The sequence below is a fragment of the Ochotona curzoniae genome, unplaced genomic scaffold (genome assembly GCF_017591425.1).
Source record: "Ochotona curzoniae isolate NIBS_2020 unplaced genomic scaffold, NIBS_Ocur_1.0 contig_1071, whole genome shotgun sequence".
In the NCBI taxonomy this organism is placed as follows: domain Eukaryota; kingdom Metazoa; phylum Chordata; class Mammalia; order Lagomorpha; family Ochotonidae; genus Ochotona; species Ochotona curzoniae.
The window spans coordinates 21,213,248-21,230,178 of record NW_024464939.1 but is presented as its reverse complement, the minus strand read 5'-3'; the positions used below and the strand labels follow the sequence as shown (position 1 = coordinate 21,230,178).

The following is a 16,931-nucleotide window of genomic DNA, read 5'->3' as shown; positions in this document are numbered from 1 at the left end:
GGAAGATCAAGGTGCAGGGGCCTGCAGATTGATGTCTAATAAGGACTTAATTTCCAAGATGGAAATTGAAAATTTTCCTCATATGGTGGACAAGAAAAAGAGCAAAAGAGGCAGGCAACTGCTTTGTGTCTTAATCACTTCCATTTTCATTTCTTAATACTATGACACTGAAGATAAAGTTTCGGCATGAGTTTTGGAGGATGCATTCAGACCATAGCATATGGTTTAATAACCTGCCTTATGCTCATAGCAATTATAAATACATTTTCAAAATGTGCACATAGACTTTATATATACTCCCCAAGCTCCTGTATAGGAGACATCTGCATTGCCATAGTGTTGGGAAGTATGGCCTGACAAGATGGGGCTAATCATAATTGATAGCATTAGTGCAGGAATGTGTTATTGTGAGTTTAGCCTTCTCTTGCTCTCTGTTCTTGAACTCTCTTGTCCTCTTGTCTTCTGTCATGAGATGAAGAAGTCCTTCAACAACTTCTAGTCACTTGACTTTGGGTTTCATAGCCACCTAGCCTGTACGAAATAAATATGTTCTTTACGAATGGCTGGTCTGAAGCATTTTGTAATAGTAGCACAAGACAGACTGAGACAGTATCCGTTTTTATTTCTACATAATATTCTAGCCAGTTGGTGTAGCACAATCTTTCCAACTCTTAGTTTACCACTTCCATCTCTATTGCGTAAGGCTAACATGAGGCATCTTTAAGTCTGTTGCTGTGCAGATTTTTCCTTTCTTCTCTTTTGAAAAAGTTTGCTATTTGAAAGGCAGAAACAGACAGAAATAGTCTGTTGACTAATTGACTCCCCAAATGCCCACAGTATCCAGACCTGGGTCAGGTCGAAGCCAGGAGCCCTTAACTCCATCGTGGTCTTTCATGTGGGTGGCAGGGCTAGAAATACTTGAGCTGGTCCTGGCTGCTTCTCTGGGTACATATTAGGCAAAAGCTGGAATCCTAAGAGGCGTACTGACTCCAGCACAGGCACTCTGACATGGGATGCAGGCATCTCAGGTGCTGTCTTAACAGCTGTGCCAAACACCCACCCCCAGATGTCAAATTTATTTTCCTTAGGCTAAATAAAAACAGCTGAAATAACAACTACAGTCCTCCAGGTAAAATTACAATGTGAAAAAGCCTAAAACTTTTTCATTGATATTTTGCTGTTCAGGTTCCCAAAAGGATTTTCCTCATGTGCACAATAACTAATAGGTTTAATAGTTGTGTGGTTCAATACTCTCTACTTTGTCTTCAGAGGGTGTTAGAATTCAAAAGATTGTGTTTCTTTGCTAGATATGCAGTTGCAGTTTATTAATGCATTATTTTATACATCTTGATTAGCAAATGAAAGCATTTGATACTTTTTTAATTCCTTGCAAAGATTTATGCTATTTATGTCGTGCAAGTACCTGCTTTGTAGGCAAAGTCATTTTTGCCAAATTGAACCTTACTAAGATGTTGAATCAGCAATGTAGCTTCTGAAGTTCTCTTTTGTTTCTGCTCCAGTTATCTGTTGCAAAGCGCTTACTGCAAGATTTCCACCTTTTGGTTTGACTTCAGAATGTAGCATCCTTCCATTCACTGCAGCATTTTGTTTGGCGCATTATTCTCGCCACTGCTTAATAACCAATTGTTATCTTTAGACAATGTAAATCGATATTTTGCAAGTGTTATAAAACCAAAGGCATGAGTCTAACTTAATCCAAAAACATAGATATTGTTTTCCTCCCACTATATTAGTTTATGCTTCTTTCAGCCATGGAAACAAGTGACTAGAAGTTTGCAGAGTTTACCTGAGAAGATAAAATCTGTTGGAAATAAATTTCTAATGAGGACAAGACATCTGGAATCAGTATTTTTTTCTCAGAACTTGTTTCAGGGATTGGTACTCTCTATTTTCTGTGTATTTTTAATGATCGGTTGTCAGTGGTTTGAGAGTCTTGGCGTAGCCACGTCGGAGATTGAATTGTAGGTCTCTTGGTTCTGACTAGACTGTGATGTCTTTGAACACAATCAGTGAAGAGCCACATATGGGCATTACTTTCCATCTCTGTGCTTTATTGTGAAGGTGAATCTCCTCAGGAGACAGGGCCCCCTTTTTGTTGCCCAAGGAGAGGTTGTAGCCACACTAATAGGAGGGCCAGTGTGCAGCGGGGCTTCGCAGGCACCAAACTCTCGTTGATGCTTTAACTCCCTGGAGTATAGAACCCTGCCTAGGCCGCAGAAGTTGGTAATCTGTGAATTTTTTGGGCCTGTTAGCAGTGTTAAAACATACAGTAGTGTGTTTCATTCTGAGTCATCTCTTCCTTCCTTGCCTCACCAAGAAAAGCTTATGGAGAGCAGGGGGAGGGTTGGAGAAAAACTCACAGAGCTGTAGAATTAAAGCAATGGTGGTGTTTGAAGCAGCAGCTAAGCTGGCTGGGTTGCTCCCATCGCATTGTAGAGAGACTGGGTTTGAGAATCAACATCACTCTATTCCAGTGTCCTCTGAGGGCCCACCCCAGGAGGCTGTGGCAGGTGGTATCTCAGGTCTTTAGATCCCTACCAGTCACATGAAAGACCTGGCTTAGGCTTGACCCAGCCCTTTAGAGCATGAACCATAAGATTCTCTCTGTCTCTCTCTCTCTCTCTGTCTTTGCTTTTCAACATAAATAAATAAGCAGACAAATAAATTAAAATAATGTGCATTTCCTGTTAATGTTTTGGAGTTCAGTTATAGGACCTCAAGTATGATTATAAGCATTTGTTAAAGAGATGGAATCCAATATCTACAATATAGAAATTATCAGAAAGAAATGTGTATTATTTATTTGGTTAATGGAGTCATTTTTATTTCAAATGAAAACAAATGATGTACTGATTCAAATTGCAAAAGTCTTATTCAGGTAACTGTTAATTAGCTAGTTTTAAAAATACTCCTGTTTGATCTTTTAAAGGAATTTTTCTTGTAATGTTTATTCTGTCATTACTGTGACATGAAAGGACAATTTGACAAATAGGCCCAGATTAGGTAGTGCTGAAGTTTGTGAAAGTGGAACATTCAAGGTAACCTGGCTTAGGTAATCAGAGTGCCCACAGGGTAGGTGATGAAGCTGCAGCTTTTCTGGACTACATGATGAAGGCATATTAAATGAGAAGAGTAGGTTTAATCTCCAGGGATTTCCAAATGCAGGATAGAATTCAGTAAGCAAAAGATTTTTTATTGTATATAATTCCTTTTTTTTTTCATTAAAAAAAAGTGTTGAGAGCTCCAGTAGCAATTTCAGATAGAGACAATTGAATTTTATGTTGTTAGGAATTGGCTAAGTAAAATATAAAAAAAGACATGTATTACATCATGACCTGGGATGTTGTACATTCCCAATAAGGAACTCTGAACTGTGTGCTAGTCAGAATGTGTTCTCCATGAACTTCTTGAATACCCTTCATGGCATATATGAGTACAGCCCAGAATTCTGGAAAAGCAAGTATGAGAGTGATGAATTAGTACAGGGACAAAGGGGCTGCTTTTGGAGACAACTTTACAGTGATACACAGTCAGTCTGGGCTTTAAACATTGGCTAGAATTTTCAGGAAATACAGTGAGTACTAGGAATAGAAAAGAGGTATTGTTGGAAAAAGCACCAATAGCAGGTGAGACAGTAACGGCTGTAGGGAATGAGTGCAAAGGAGGAAGTTAGCCTCGGTTCTTGTCTCACATGCAATAAGCATTTCTATGCAGACAAATCAATGTGCCAAACAAGGCTTGTTAAAGACAGAAATCTTTTGCCACAGCAGTCAGTATGGGAAATTCCATTGGATGAATACCTAAACATGTGCTTGAAGTAAGCACAATTTTGGAAGGAAAAATCATGCAACAGCAGCTAGCAATCAATTGGAGCGTGGGGACAAAACTCCACAAAAACCATCAAAAGGGTGTGATTAGTCAATTATTTGCATTCTCATGATAAGCTAACAACCCAGAAGGGTGAAATCTTTATCTTCTCATGATTCTCATGGTAAAACTAGAAACTAGGGAATGGGCTTGGTGTTTCCACCTTCCAAAGGCAGATGCTGGGGAGAAGCAAGCCTCCTCTATGGGAGCCTGATTTTCACTGCCTTTAGTCTGCGTGACTCCTTATGGCCCCAGGGAGTACAAACCAAGAGAGAGATTGCTGGTTCCCTGCTCCCCTGTGCGTCCAATGAGGAGGTGCCTCAGAATGGAATACCTGAAGACTGACTGGACCAGGCATGAGAACAAGTCCTATGGGTGCCTTAAACAGGTCAGAGAGAAAGCAGTGACCATACAGACTCAAGAAAATCCAGCACTATCCCCTTCCTGGGGTGGTGATGTCATCAGAGACCCTCAGTGGAGTAAGGACAAAGCCTGGTGGCAAATTAGAGGTGGTAAGGAACCACAAGAAGCTGGAAGAGGTACCCAGGTCATTCAGTTAAATCCCAAGAGGCTGAAATAAGCCAGTGAAGACACTAGCAGGTAGAGATGCTGATTCAAACCTGGCATCACAGGTATTTAGTGTCCTTGCTTACAAGCAGCTGTCTAATATTCATAGACACTCGCCCGTAACAAATGGCCTATGTGCCTAAGTGCTCAGTCACCCAGCCCCGAACAGTCAGACATCACCTCTGTCACAAGGAAAGCATGTCAATGAAAACTACTCTATAAGCTGCCTGGACAGAAAGTATAAGGCATGTGCAGTGTTTTGGCCTGACAATTGATTTTTAGGCCTTGGTTTAAAGATATACATTTGGTTTAAAGATACAAGAACTTTGAGAGAATGTATTCAATGCTGTAATACAAATGCCCGTTATCTTTAATGAGGATTTCATGGCTAACTCTTTATGCACTGCTGAAAATGTTCCCCTTAAACTCAATTGGGTTTTTTTTTTTTTTTTTGCCTGAAGATAGATGCAGTGAGTGGAGGATTCAATTCAGTTGTGCATCTGCTGTCAGGAGCTCACTCCAGCTGTTGCCCGTGCTTCTGCATTCTGTTCTGATACTTTGCACAAGGCATTTCTGCCTGCTATATCTTTGCTTGCCTTCCAAAAACTCACTAACCTCTTGTTTTTTAGCTCTTTGACTAGGAAGCACAAGAACCCAGTAACATCTTCGGAAGATTTCAGTAGTTCTGTCTGTCTGGTTATAGCCAGTAATATTGGAAACATTAAAGGATATCCAGAGGTTATTGCTGTATTTATAACAATACTTTCCTGAGTGTTTGTGAGTTATCAGATTGATGCTATTATACTACAAATTTAAATTTTGCTAAACACAGACTAAATATTTAATATCTGTGTGTGTGTGTATGTACTGGCACATATAACTGTTGGGGTGATAGAATTCTTAGTTGAAACAAATAATCTCGTCTTTTTAAAAAATTCATTTTTTTAATGCATATGAATGATCAAGAAGCAGAGACAGACAGAGGTACTCCATCTGGTGGGAACCCACTTGCCTACAACAAAGTAGGCTGGCCCAGTCTAGAACCAGCAGGCCGTAACTTAGTGCAGGTCTCCCATGAAGGCGGTAGGGATCAAATGCTTGAGCTGTGGTGTGTTTCTGGCCAGAATTCTCATTAGCAGGAAGCTTGAATCAAAAGTGGATCCAAAGGGCTGTGGCATAATAATCTAATCTTCCACCTGCAGCATCTCATCCCGTATGGGTGTTGGTTTGTGCCCTGTCTGCTCCACAGCCCATCCAGGTTATTGCTTATGATCTGGGGAAGCAGCACAGGGTGGCTCAAGTCCTTGGCCTCTGCAGTCATGTGGCGCACCTGGAGGCGGTTTCTGCCTTCGGATTGACTCAGCTCCAGCTGTTAGGGCCGTTTGAGGAGTGAAATAGTAGATGGAAGATTCTGTCTCTCTGTTTCTGAAAATTTGCCTTTCAAATAAGAATAAATGAATATTGTTATATTTATGTATATTACTATATATGTCATTGCTATTTATTATCATATATGATACTGCCATATTTATGTAGAGAGAGAGCCAGCACTCAAATCCAGATGCTGTTTTGTGGGCTGCAGAATCCCAAGTGCCATCTGCACTGCTACACCAAATGCCTAGCCCTGCTTGTTCATTTTTCCCACCTGGAAATATTTCTGTATCAAAAGTTTGTCCTCATTACAGGGGAGCCAAGGCCATTCATGTTTGGTTTTTGAAAGCCCCACTTTGGCAGTTAAATTGGGGGAAATTTTGGCAATTTTCTCAACCCTCCCATTTCTCACCAAGGCACAGGTGAGTACGAATAAAGTGGAAGGAATCAATAGGTCAGCTTCAGTCCATGCATATGGATTTTGTAGAGACTGAGCTACCCGGGGACTAATTAGGAGTTAACATACTTTGTTAGCCATCCGGTGTGCAGTTCCTCCTCAGTGCAATATCATAGAAGGGACCAGGGAAAATAGAAACATGCGACATTAAAGAATTCGTTTTTTCCATCATTCCAGTTGTCAATTGACTTCCCACAACAGAGATGCTCTGTAAAGTAATTAGAAGCCAAATAAATCTAATTGTTGGAGGAATGAACACACGTTACACAGAGCACTGCTTTTTATATAGAAAAATGCAAATACAGGGTTGAGAAGGAGATCGTTCTCCTTTGAATTTATTTTTACTATTTGGTTGCTTTACAATCAATATACTTAGTAAGCCTCAAATGTAGTTGTGTTTTATTCATGAATGCATTTCGGTATGATGTGATCTACATGCATAGTAAAGTAATACAGGCCCCTAATTTAACTACCAAAATAGTGCATTCCAACTACAAGTGCTGAGCTCAGGATTGTGATTGCTGAGTTATAAAGGAGGGAGCTTGACTTCGCCAAATTTGTTAATCTCTATGATATGAGTTCGTTGCAGTAAGAATTCTGGATTTTGAATTAGCAAATGATATAAACTTACTGTGCACGTGACTATTGTATCACCTGGTCTCTCAAAGACTTATTGGTGAAACGAGGTGAATGATATCTTTCTCACAAAGGTATCAGGAAGATTAAATGAGCACTGTAAGAAAAAGGATCTAGTACCAACTGTAGCATTCATGAAGAGATAGTTCAATCTAAATCTGTGTTTTCACATAATGAACCTTCTCTCAGTGCGGTTGGAAATAGGGAATGTATCTGTTTAAAATGGCTAGATCATGCCTGCTCAAACAGGGAAACCCTGTAAGAACTATGAGAACTCACAATAATGACCACTAAAGGAAGAAAGGTGGAGTATGGAAAAGAGAAGCCTTAGTTCCTTTGATCTACAGGAAAGAGAATACATAAGACGCAGGGTACTAGTATAGCTTACTTTTAGAATCCTTTGATATTTGCAGGAAACCACACAAGAGCAGCAGAACAGATTCCCTTGAACTCAGGGACAGGAAGCTTTCTTTCCTACTGTCAAAAGCAGAGAGTGTGTTAAAATAAAGGCAAAGATTTAGAACTTGAAAAGAATCCATTCCTTGCATTTGTTTATTCATTGATTTGCCAAGAAAAAAATAAACTAGGGAGGCAGGTGTCTGGCTAGTAGAAAAGATGTTAGTTAAGATGCCTGCATCCCACATCAGAGTTGCTGAGTTCCTTACCCAGCTCTGGCTCCTGGATCCTGTTTCCTGCTCATGTTAGACATAAGCACGTGAAACAGCAGTTATGTTTCAATGGGTTTGGTCCCTGCTAGGCGAGTGAAAGGCCTGAACCGAGTTCTCAGATTCACTGCCATTGTGGGCATCTGGGGTGTGAACCAGCAAACGGAAGTGTATACACTCACTCACGCTAATCATCTTCTCTCCTCCAACCCTATACTCTCTCCCTCTTTTTGGCAAATAAATATTTTTTGTTTTTAACCTGACTGCCAACATGGTTGGGTATGAAGTATGAAGTGTACACCACCTAGAGACACGCCAAGGTCGTACCCTCTGCAGTCTGAAGAGCCTGATGTCTTGACAAGGGAGCCACACTGGGAAGCTGCAAGGCCATGTTGCATAGCATCAGCCCTCTTTCGTAAGGACAAGAGGAGAATGATCAAAGAGTACTCAAGCTGTGATAAGAATAGTATATAACTTGTCTTTCTACTAATATAAAATAATTGATTCTACTGAGATTTCAGAGGTATTTTAAGCCAAGAAAATATTGGTAAATAAAAAAGGGCATTTTGTTGGTAAGATATTAATAGGATTAATATAAAGCCAATCAATGGATCAATTTATTATTACATATGTTGTCTAACTATCACCACAGCTCATCCACAATTATGAGCAAACAACCCAGCATTCACCTCAGGGCCTAATGTGTACTGTCCCTGAAATGATCTCAGAAACTCCATTTCTTCTTTCTTTCCACCTCTATTAATACATCTCGCTTTATGTTCTGCTACAAAAATTACTCTTCCAGCCTATCCCCACCTGATGTTAGGGTTTGCTTCTTTCTTTTATTTTTCTTCTAGTTAAAATTTGGTCATTAGAAGAGATGAAACTGAGCTTTTTTCCATACTTGCAACCTAGAAAAACTGGAGTGATTTCAGATTTGGGATGTGAAGTTGAGTGCCCTGTTCAAGAGGAAGAATAAGCAATTACAAAAAAAAAAAAAGGAAGGAAGGAAGGAGGGAGAAAGAGAGAAAGAAAGGAAGAAAAAGAGAAAGAAACAAAGAGAAAGAAATGACATTACTGTTTATTCAGAATGCAATTGAAAGCAGTGATTCTTGTGCATGCAGATATGTGCAGCAAACTGGTCCAGTCTGTCCCACATCCCATGTAGCTCTGATATGGATCAGTGGGCATTGCAGCCTAGCTCAACCAAACCATTCCCACTATCCAGCCCACATTCATGGTGGAGGACAGCACAGCCTATCTAGACAGGCCCTCCCCTAGCTCTGATTTTTATGCTCACTAGTGGGAGTTGCAGCCCATGAGAGGTACCCACAATTTCTCTACTGGGCCCACTTCCAGTCCTGGATCTTGTACCCTCCAGGTAGTACCATGGTCTACCCTGACAGGACTTGTTCCCAGTTCCTGTACTTCCCAGGTAATGCTGCAGCAATGCCCAACCAGTCTATACTTACTCTGACTCCTGCACGCACCAGTGGATATGGTCGCTTAGCCCAGCCAGGCTCTCCCCCTAACCCAACTCACATGCAAGCTAACAAGTGTTGTTACCCTGCCCAACCTGATCTGGCTTCGCTCACTAGCAGGAGCAGTGGTCCAAAAGGGAAGTCCCCACAGCTTCCCTGCTGAGCTTGTCCCCATCCCAACTTACATATGTTAGTTGGAGCTGTGGTCCAGACTGTCATGATTCGACTTAGCTGGGCATCCACCAGCGGGTGCTGCAGCCTGCCTTAGCCCTGCCTAGCCCCAGTTCCTATTCATGCACATGTGCTTCAGCCTAGCACAGCCCAGCCAGTCTTAGCCCTAATGTGAACTAGCTGATGTTGTGACCCAACCTGGCTAGTTCTGCACTCCAGCCCACTGGCAGTGTGCCGTGGCAGCCTGGGGCACATCATGCCTACCTAGGACTCACACACACCCACACGTAGTTCCCCAGACTCTGTTAGTATGCTTGTGTCTTCTCCCCCACATATCTTTTTTAAAAAATAGGCAATTATGCTGGCATACTGATATGGTTAACACAAATTTGGCATGAAGCAGGCCCAGAATGCCTGCTAGCTTAGTTGCTTTTCTCCCAGCAGTGTAACACTTGCCTAGGTACAAGGCAACTTAGGCAGTTACCAGCAGTTGGGGGAAAATAATTGTTCAATAAATCAATAGAAACTTCTCTTACTCTGTGTGTCTTCTATAACATTGCCAAATGTAAGTGTCATTCCTGTTAAATCAGACCCATTAACTATAGATTGCATTTATCATGATGAAACTGGACTAAATATTTCAGTGGTTTGAAATCTATTCACAGTATGAAATATGTCAAGAAAATGTATTAATTATAAACACTTTGACCTCTTCCATTTTCTATAAGGAAATTGGTATTTTTGTGTTTGTGATTTTGCTTTCATATTCATGTTTTGTCCCAAGCACATTCTAAACAGAGCCATTAGTTGGAGGATTTTTTTTTACTAAAATTATGACAAATTTCCTTTCACGCATATATTTGCATTTTATTAAAGACAAATGCCAGTGCATATGACATTTGTTTTATTATTTATGTCAGATAAAGAGTAATTGTTAAAAAATTATGTTGCTGCTAGAAATATCTCAAAAATTGAAGGCACACGTCTCCAGAGAGAGTAAAAATACAGATTTATTTAATTTTTAATTTAACTGTCCAAGGTGAAAACAGAGGTTGTGCTAGAAAAAAACCTGGGACAGGTAAATCAGGCAAGAAGCCTCGTACTGAATGAAATTTGCTTAGACTTCCACATGTTTCCTCTGCTGCTTTCATTATTTTACCCCAGGTTACCAGATAAGCTCTCTGATAATCAAATGTATTTGTGAAATGAAATAATTCCTTGTAAGTCCTCACTGAACATTCATTTCTACCCCAGTGTAAACCCTGGGCCGTTTTCGGTACCCAGAGTCATTGTGAGAATATCAAATCAAAAGGCCTCCAGCACCTGTCGTTCAGGTTCTGATGGTTGACAATCTTGTGGTCCCTTGACTGCGAGGCTGTGGAGTTGTTGCTTGGCTTTCTTTCTCGTGCTCTGAGTGGGCAAGCTAGACTTCGGTGGGATCCATCGTCCTGAATCAACAGACAACCCTTCCCACATGTCCAACATTGTCTCTTTGTATTCGAAACTGATTAATAATTTCACATTAATATTTAGACCTAATTGAGGCATATACAATGTTTAGTATGAAAAGCGAAACCACTCGTTTTCGGTATCAGCCACCTGTGATTGCTGTTGAAAGAGGTGACTGCTGAGGAGGTCATGCTTTGAGCCCTGGAGCGTTTTACTCACCTCATTGATTTCCCAATTTTGGTAAAATCTTTTAAGGTCTTTATCAGATAATTTGCTACTGCTTTGCTCTTTATTACAGCCTGAAGTAGGGAGAGATAAACCCATTTCAAAAAATTTGAGAACATGAATAAAAATTACATGTTGCCTGTTAAAAACTATTTACAGTGAGTGGTTTTTTTTTTTGAATGGAGCAACTCATGCTTCATCATGTAAACACAGACATTGCATCATTTTATATATATAGATATTTTAAGATTTATTTATTTTGAATTAACTATGGCAAAATAAAATTTTATTTAAAAAAAAGATTTATTTATTTTTATTACAAAGTCAGATATACAGAGAGGAGGAGAGATAGAGAGGAAGATTTTCTGTCCAATGATTCACTCCTCAAGTGAACGCAACGGCTGGTGCTGTGCCGATCCGAAGCCAGGAGCCAGGAACTTCCTCCAGGTCTCCCACACAGGTACAGGATGCCAAAGCATTGGGCCATCCTCGACTGCTTTCCCAGGCCACAAGCAGGGAGTTGGATGGGAAGTGGAGCAGCCAGGACTAGAACTGGGGGGATCCCGACGCGTTCAAGGCAAGGATTTTAGCCACTAGACCATGCCGCCGGGCCCTGCATCATGTTTTTAAAATGATAAATTTTTGTTATCTGTATGCAGCAGGTATAATGAGCATTATTGATTGAAATGTTAGATCAAAAAGATTTCAAATTGAATTAGAGGAGACTTTAAGGAAGAGCGAAAGGTTGTGGTCGATTGAGTAGGCTGACTTAAATGCTTTGTAGAAAATGATTTGTTTTGTTTTTTTAAAGATGAGCTGCCCATTGTACTGGCTGGCTTTCACTGATCTAGATTGCTCTATGGCATGCATATCCATGTCAAAGAGATGCACTGATAGCAGATTCATACTCTAAATGTTTTTGACTGTCATTTACAACCAGAAGTTAATTATAAAACTTCAGCTCATCTGGACACATGATATTACAATTTCAAAAAAATTTTGTGTGATGAGAATGAGGATGCTGTTTTTTCAAGTTGGTAATAGCCTATGCAACTTAACATGTTTCTCCTTAGGACACATTTATGTGTAATAAAACAGTTGCATGTTGTCAAGTCCTGTGTAATATTATTTCATTAAACTTTCAGTTCCCCTTTCCCTTTACTTTTAATTCCTTAGCGTTAAAATTGACCAGATGTATTGTGCATCTCTGTTAAACCCTCATAACCAAAGATAATGGATTAGATATTGTTCATATAGAAGCAGTCACACTGTAGCATTTACTGTCATTTGTAGGGGAAAAATATGTGTATATGAGTAAAACATCAATCTTCAGGAAGCTGAATATAAAAAGGTTAGGTTTAAAAACTTTTTGAATTATCAATAAATTAAGTAAAATTACATCTGATGTGAGTTTTAGGAAAACTTTCTAAAATTGATTTGCATTTTTCTGAACTTAGTGCAAAAAAAAAAAAAAAATCCTAGAAATACAACCCAGAGAGCAGCTCCAGAAAATGTTAGCAACTAAAGAAACATAGGCCCTCAGATTTGCCATAGAGCAAGAGTGAAAAACACACTTAAATAACAGACTGATGGAATTATGACTCCTTATGAAGGACTATACTATTGTAGCAACATGGGGAAAATCTGTTGGGGGTGGGAGTTTGTGGGGAGGAACCCCAGTCGATACAAAATTCTACCATAAAATTCAAAAATTCAAAATAAAAATTTAACAAAATAAAAGAGTGAAAGAACACAAAAGAAATGCTTTAAAGGGGAATAGAAGAATGAAGGTTCATGGACACTGTCCTCTCAGGGCTCCTCTGGACATTTTTTACTTCCCAGTATAACTAATTACAAGTTCCTTTGGAAACTTTGACAAGTAATCCTTCAGATCAGGTCTGAGAAGCACATTTATTTAAAGTCAATCATGACCTTAGTGAATAGTAATGTCACTATTTATTTTTCTAAAAGATGCATGCATTTATCAATATATAGAAGTGAATGATAAGCATTATGTAGTACCTTCTTCTAAACTCCATAAAATATGAATAAAGAGTAATATTTCATTATAAAATTGTGTAGTCTTACCGTATCATTTTGTATAGTCAAGTACTCTCATAAACATACTTCATTTGGTAAATGTTTAACTCATGACTTCCTGAAAGTATTATGGCATCTACTTTTAAATGTTCTATGTAGAAGCATCAGTGGTTTGTCGTTTGGCTAGTTTGATTTAGAGTGGTGCTTTCTGATTCTGAAGTCTGTGACTTGTGCTGTGTTGCAGAATATAGGAAGGACCCATGGGTCTCATGGTGTCTTACTTGTCCTTGCCTTGCCCACAGGTGCACCCTGAGTGTGACTTTGGAGCAGGCCATCATCCTGGCCAGAAGCCATGGACTGCCTCCTCGCTACATCATGCAGGCTACAGACGTGATGAGAAAACAGGTGAGTCTTGTGTGTGTGTTTTAGAGCAATTGTTTCACAGAACATGGATTTGAAGCTTCCTGTGTTCACTGACCAAGAGTCTCATAGGTGCCAAGCAATGAAAGGCACTTTTCCAGTTTTGCATTTGCATGAGGGTACTCAAGACTCTTACAGAAACCTGAAGAAGGAGGTATATAAGCCAGTAGCCTGACGGAAGAAACAGACTTGGCCAAGCAGAATGGAGCAGGAGTGCAGCGGGGGCTCACTTTTCATGTCTATAACTGAATAAAAAGACATTTTGGGAATTGTGGATTTTTTTAGTAACATCAGGGAAGACCTGGCAAGAGACAGGCAAGGAGGAAGAGGAGAGAATTGAGGGCTGTGCTTGCTTCTTTCCGTCTCATGTCATGCTAAAAAGGGCGTGCCTTATCCCAAAGATGAAAGCGTTATCTTACACTTTTTTAGAGAATAAGAGCAGCTTCTGCACTCTGGGTCACAAGGTGCTTGGATATGAGGATGTGGTCTCTTACACATAGAATGAGCTTTCTAGCCAGTAGCCAAATAGTATTTTTTTTTAAAGTAGCTTAACTTTTAACCCCTAAAATTCTCATGAAAAGCTACAATGATACACTAAATCAACTTTAATGAATAGGAAAATGCTCAGCCTAAGAAAACACACACCCACCTAATGGAAAGATTTCAAAAAAATGAGACAACTGTTTTACCTTTTCTTCTACCATCTTCTTTGGGCCACACAGAAAACTGACTTAGGAACCAGTATTGTGGTACAAGGGTAAGACTCATGTAGCCTGCAACGTTGGTGGCATCTCACGTGGGAACAGAGTCCCAGCAGTAATGGGTTCGAGGACCATCTACTCTTTCCAATCCAGCTTTCTGTTGCAGTGCCTAGGAAAGCATCTGTGATGTCCCAAGAATTGTTACCCTTGCCATCCATGTGGGACACTATGGAATTTTGGGTTAATGGCTTTGGCCGTGAAACAGCTGAAACTAGCTGTTTCAGCCATCTGGGGAATGAATAAGCAGAAGGATAGACCAATCTTTTTTGCTGTCTTTCCCTGCCTCGCGCCTTTTTTCCGCGTTCTCTCCCTGCCTCTGTCCCTCTCAGTCTCTGTCACTCTGCCCTTCAAATAAGGGCTGAAATAATAAATCTACTTGCTGACTTGGATTGGGATGGCCATTCCCAGTGAATATATTAACTTAAGGTTTGCTTTCATAATAATGACTGCTTCATTTATTAAAGACTTAATGTTTAATTCTCAGGCAAACATGTAAATCTCTTTGGGCTTACTCCCAATATTACATGCAGAATGTCAACAATTCAATGAAAAATCAATAAAGGAAGCCAACAGTAGGCTGATTTCTGCAGTGCAGAGATCTGGCACCATGAGGGCGTGTTGGCTGGCACCTTGGGTTAGGTACTCATGAACCTGAAAGCAAAGAGCGGTTTGCTAAGAGAGGTTTACTAAGTAAAGGTTAGACCCACCGAAAAGGTGTAGCAAAAAGCAAACACAAATGTGAACTGCTAACACATTTCCAAAGGCTAGAATTGGGAGTTTAGAGTTGGATATACTCGTTCTGCTTTAAAGAGTAGATGAAAGCAAACTTGTGATTATTCTAATCTGAGTTGGGATTTGAATTACTAGAAGAGAGTAACTCCTCTTCTGTTTTACTGTGTTGCCTGTAAATTTTACAGGTAGCCTGAGAGAAACTTACGGATTGCTTATGGCAAGAAAAAAAAACACCCTGAAATGCCATGATTATTATGAGTTGTCCACTTGAAGAATCATAATTGTATCTAACGGTTTTTACTTTCCAAAAGCTGAAAATGAAAATTAAAAATTTGAAATGAGATTGATAACGCATATTCCCTAATGGCTCATTTTACTGATGCAAAAATGTGAGACAAGCACAAAAATATATTTGCTCATTATAGTAACATAGTATTACAATGTGTTATATAAAATACAATGTCATGGAGAAGAGAAGCCATGTAGTTTCATATGAAATCCTTGTTGATTTATAAACTGCACTATTTTCTTTTTAGTATTTCTCACTCTTTCCTTCCACTTTTTTTCAAATAACCACATTTAAAAGAGCTTGCTTTCTTCCTTTGTTGCTCATTTCCTCTTTGTCTGCTCCAAATTGTGATGTCCCACATGGTCATAAGAGACAAAGAACTGATTTGTTGCTTCTCAGTGTCCGATCCTGGAGTTAAGACTGTCCCTTAGAGGAACCAGGCAATCTGTCGCACAGCTGTAGCAGCTTTCTACCCACTTAGGAGCTGAGCAGCAAGAATGCAAGCCTCCATCAAGGATCTCCAGTGAACCCTGAGTCCCGTTTGCATCTCAGCCTTTGGAAAATTCACCTTACCACTTACAGCCATTTCTGCACAGAATGAGTCGTTAGGGTATTTGCCATCTTAAGTCTGTACTGGAACATTTGATTGCATTATCACATCTGAATTTGTATAGTATATACAAATATATATTATATATAGTATATATATATTTGTATATATATATATACTATATATATTTGTATATATATATATAAATATATATATATAGTATATAGTAATATATTTGAGGATAGGTGTCATGGCATTGTGCATTAAGCCACCACATGGGATATATGTTTTCGTTGTCAGACTGCTTGCTCAAATCTCAACTCTAATTCCAATTCAGCTTCCAGCTAATGGCACATGAAAAATTTGGATGGGGTTTTTGGTAATTGTGAGGATTTGGAAAGTGAAGTAACAAGTGGAAAATGTGTGTGTGTGTGTGTGTGTGTGTGAGAAAGAGAGAGAGAGAGAGAGTGTGTGTGTGTGTGTGCATCCTTTTCCCTTTGTCATTATCCCTTTCATTTTAGTAAATAAATCTTTAATATTATGAATATATAATGAATACTATATAATGAGTATAATAAATAAGAACTTGCATTTCCTTTGGGGAGCAAGTTTTCTGGCTTGATCTATTCTTATTTGTAAGCACAGTATTGTTTTAATGTATACATTTTGTGTGCATACTTGTTATAGAATTGTTTTAGCTCATAACTTGAATTTGCAGAAGGATGAAAGATAGAAGGGAGAATACAAATATCCTTTCCAATATTTTGGTAATTACACTGGTAACCATGAGCAGCACATTTTTTATAACCAGCTGATTGATTGTTAAAGTCCATATATATTCTTATAAACCAGTTTCCTATGCTATACATCATACATTCCTATTATTCTTTGGTGGATATTAACATAAAATTTTCTTCTTATCCTTGTACATAAAAACTAGACTCTATAGTATCTTGGTTTCTTATCTATAGAAACAAGACATCATAGTAACTAACCATTAAATCAAACACATGGGTTTGATGTGATCCTCATTTAATCTCATGCTGGACACATCTATAGTGAAATCACCAGGCTATCTACAAGTGCTATGAGGAATGTGAAGTCTGTGTCAAGACACAGAACAGGGAACAGCTGAGTCATTGGTGAGCTCCTCCATGCCTGGAACACTGTTCTTACTCATTTTGGTTGGCTAGTTTCCTAGAATAATACCTGGTACAAAGTAAATGCCA

At 39.3% G+C, this 16,931-nt stretch overlaps 1 protein-coding gene across 1 annotated transcript in view; it reads left to right on the top strand.

Moving 5' to 3' along the window:
• The window catches only part of PREX2 (phosphatidylinositol-3,4,5-trisphosphate dependent Rac exchange factor 2), a 254,250-nt gene that overhangs the window by 225,671 nt on the left and 11,648 nt on the right, over positions 1 to 16,931 (top strand). The window contains exon 38 of the mRNA XM_040994636.1: positions 13,253 to 13,355. Coding sequence (XP_040850570.1) covers positions 13,253 to 13,355 — 103 coding nt within the window. The remainder of the gene's footprint in view (positions 1 to 13,252; positions 13,356 to 16,931) is intronic.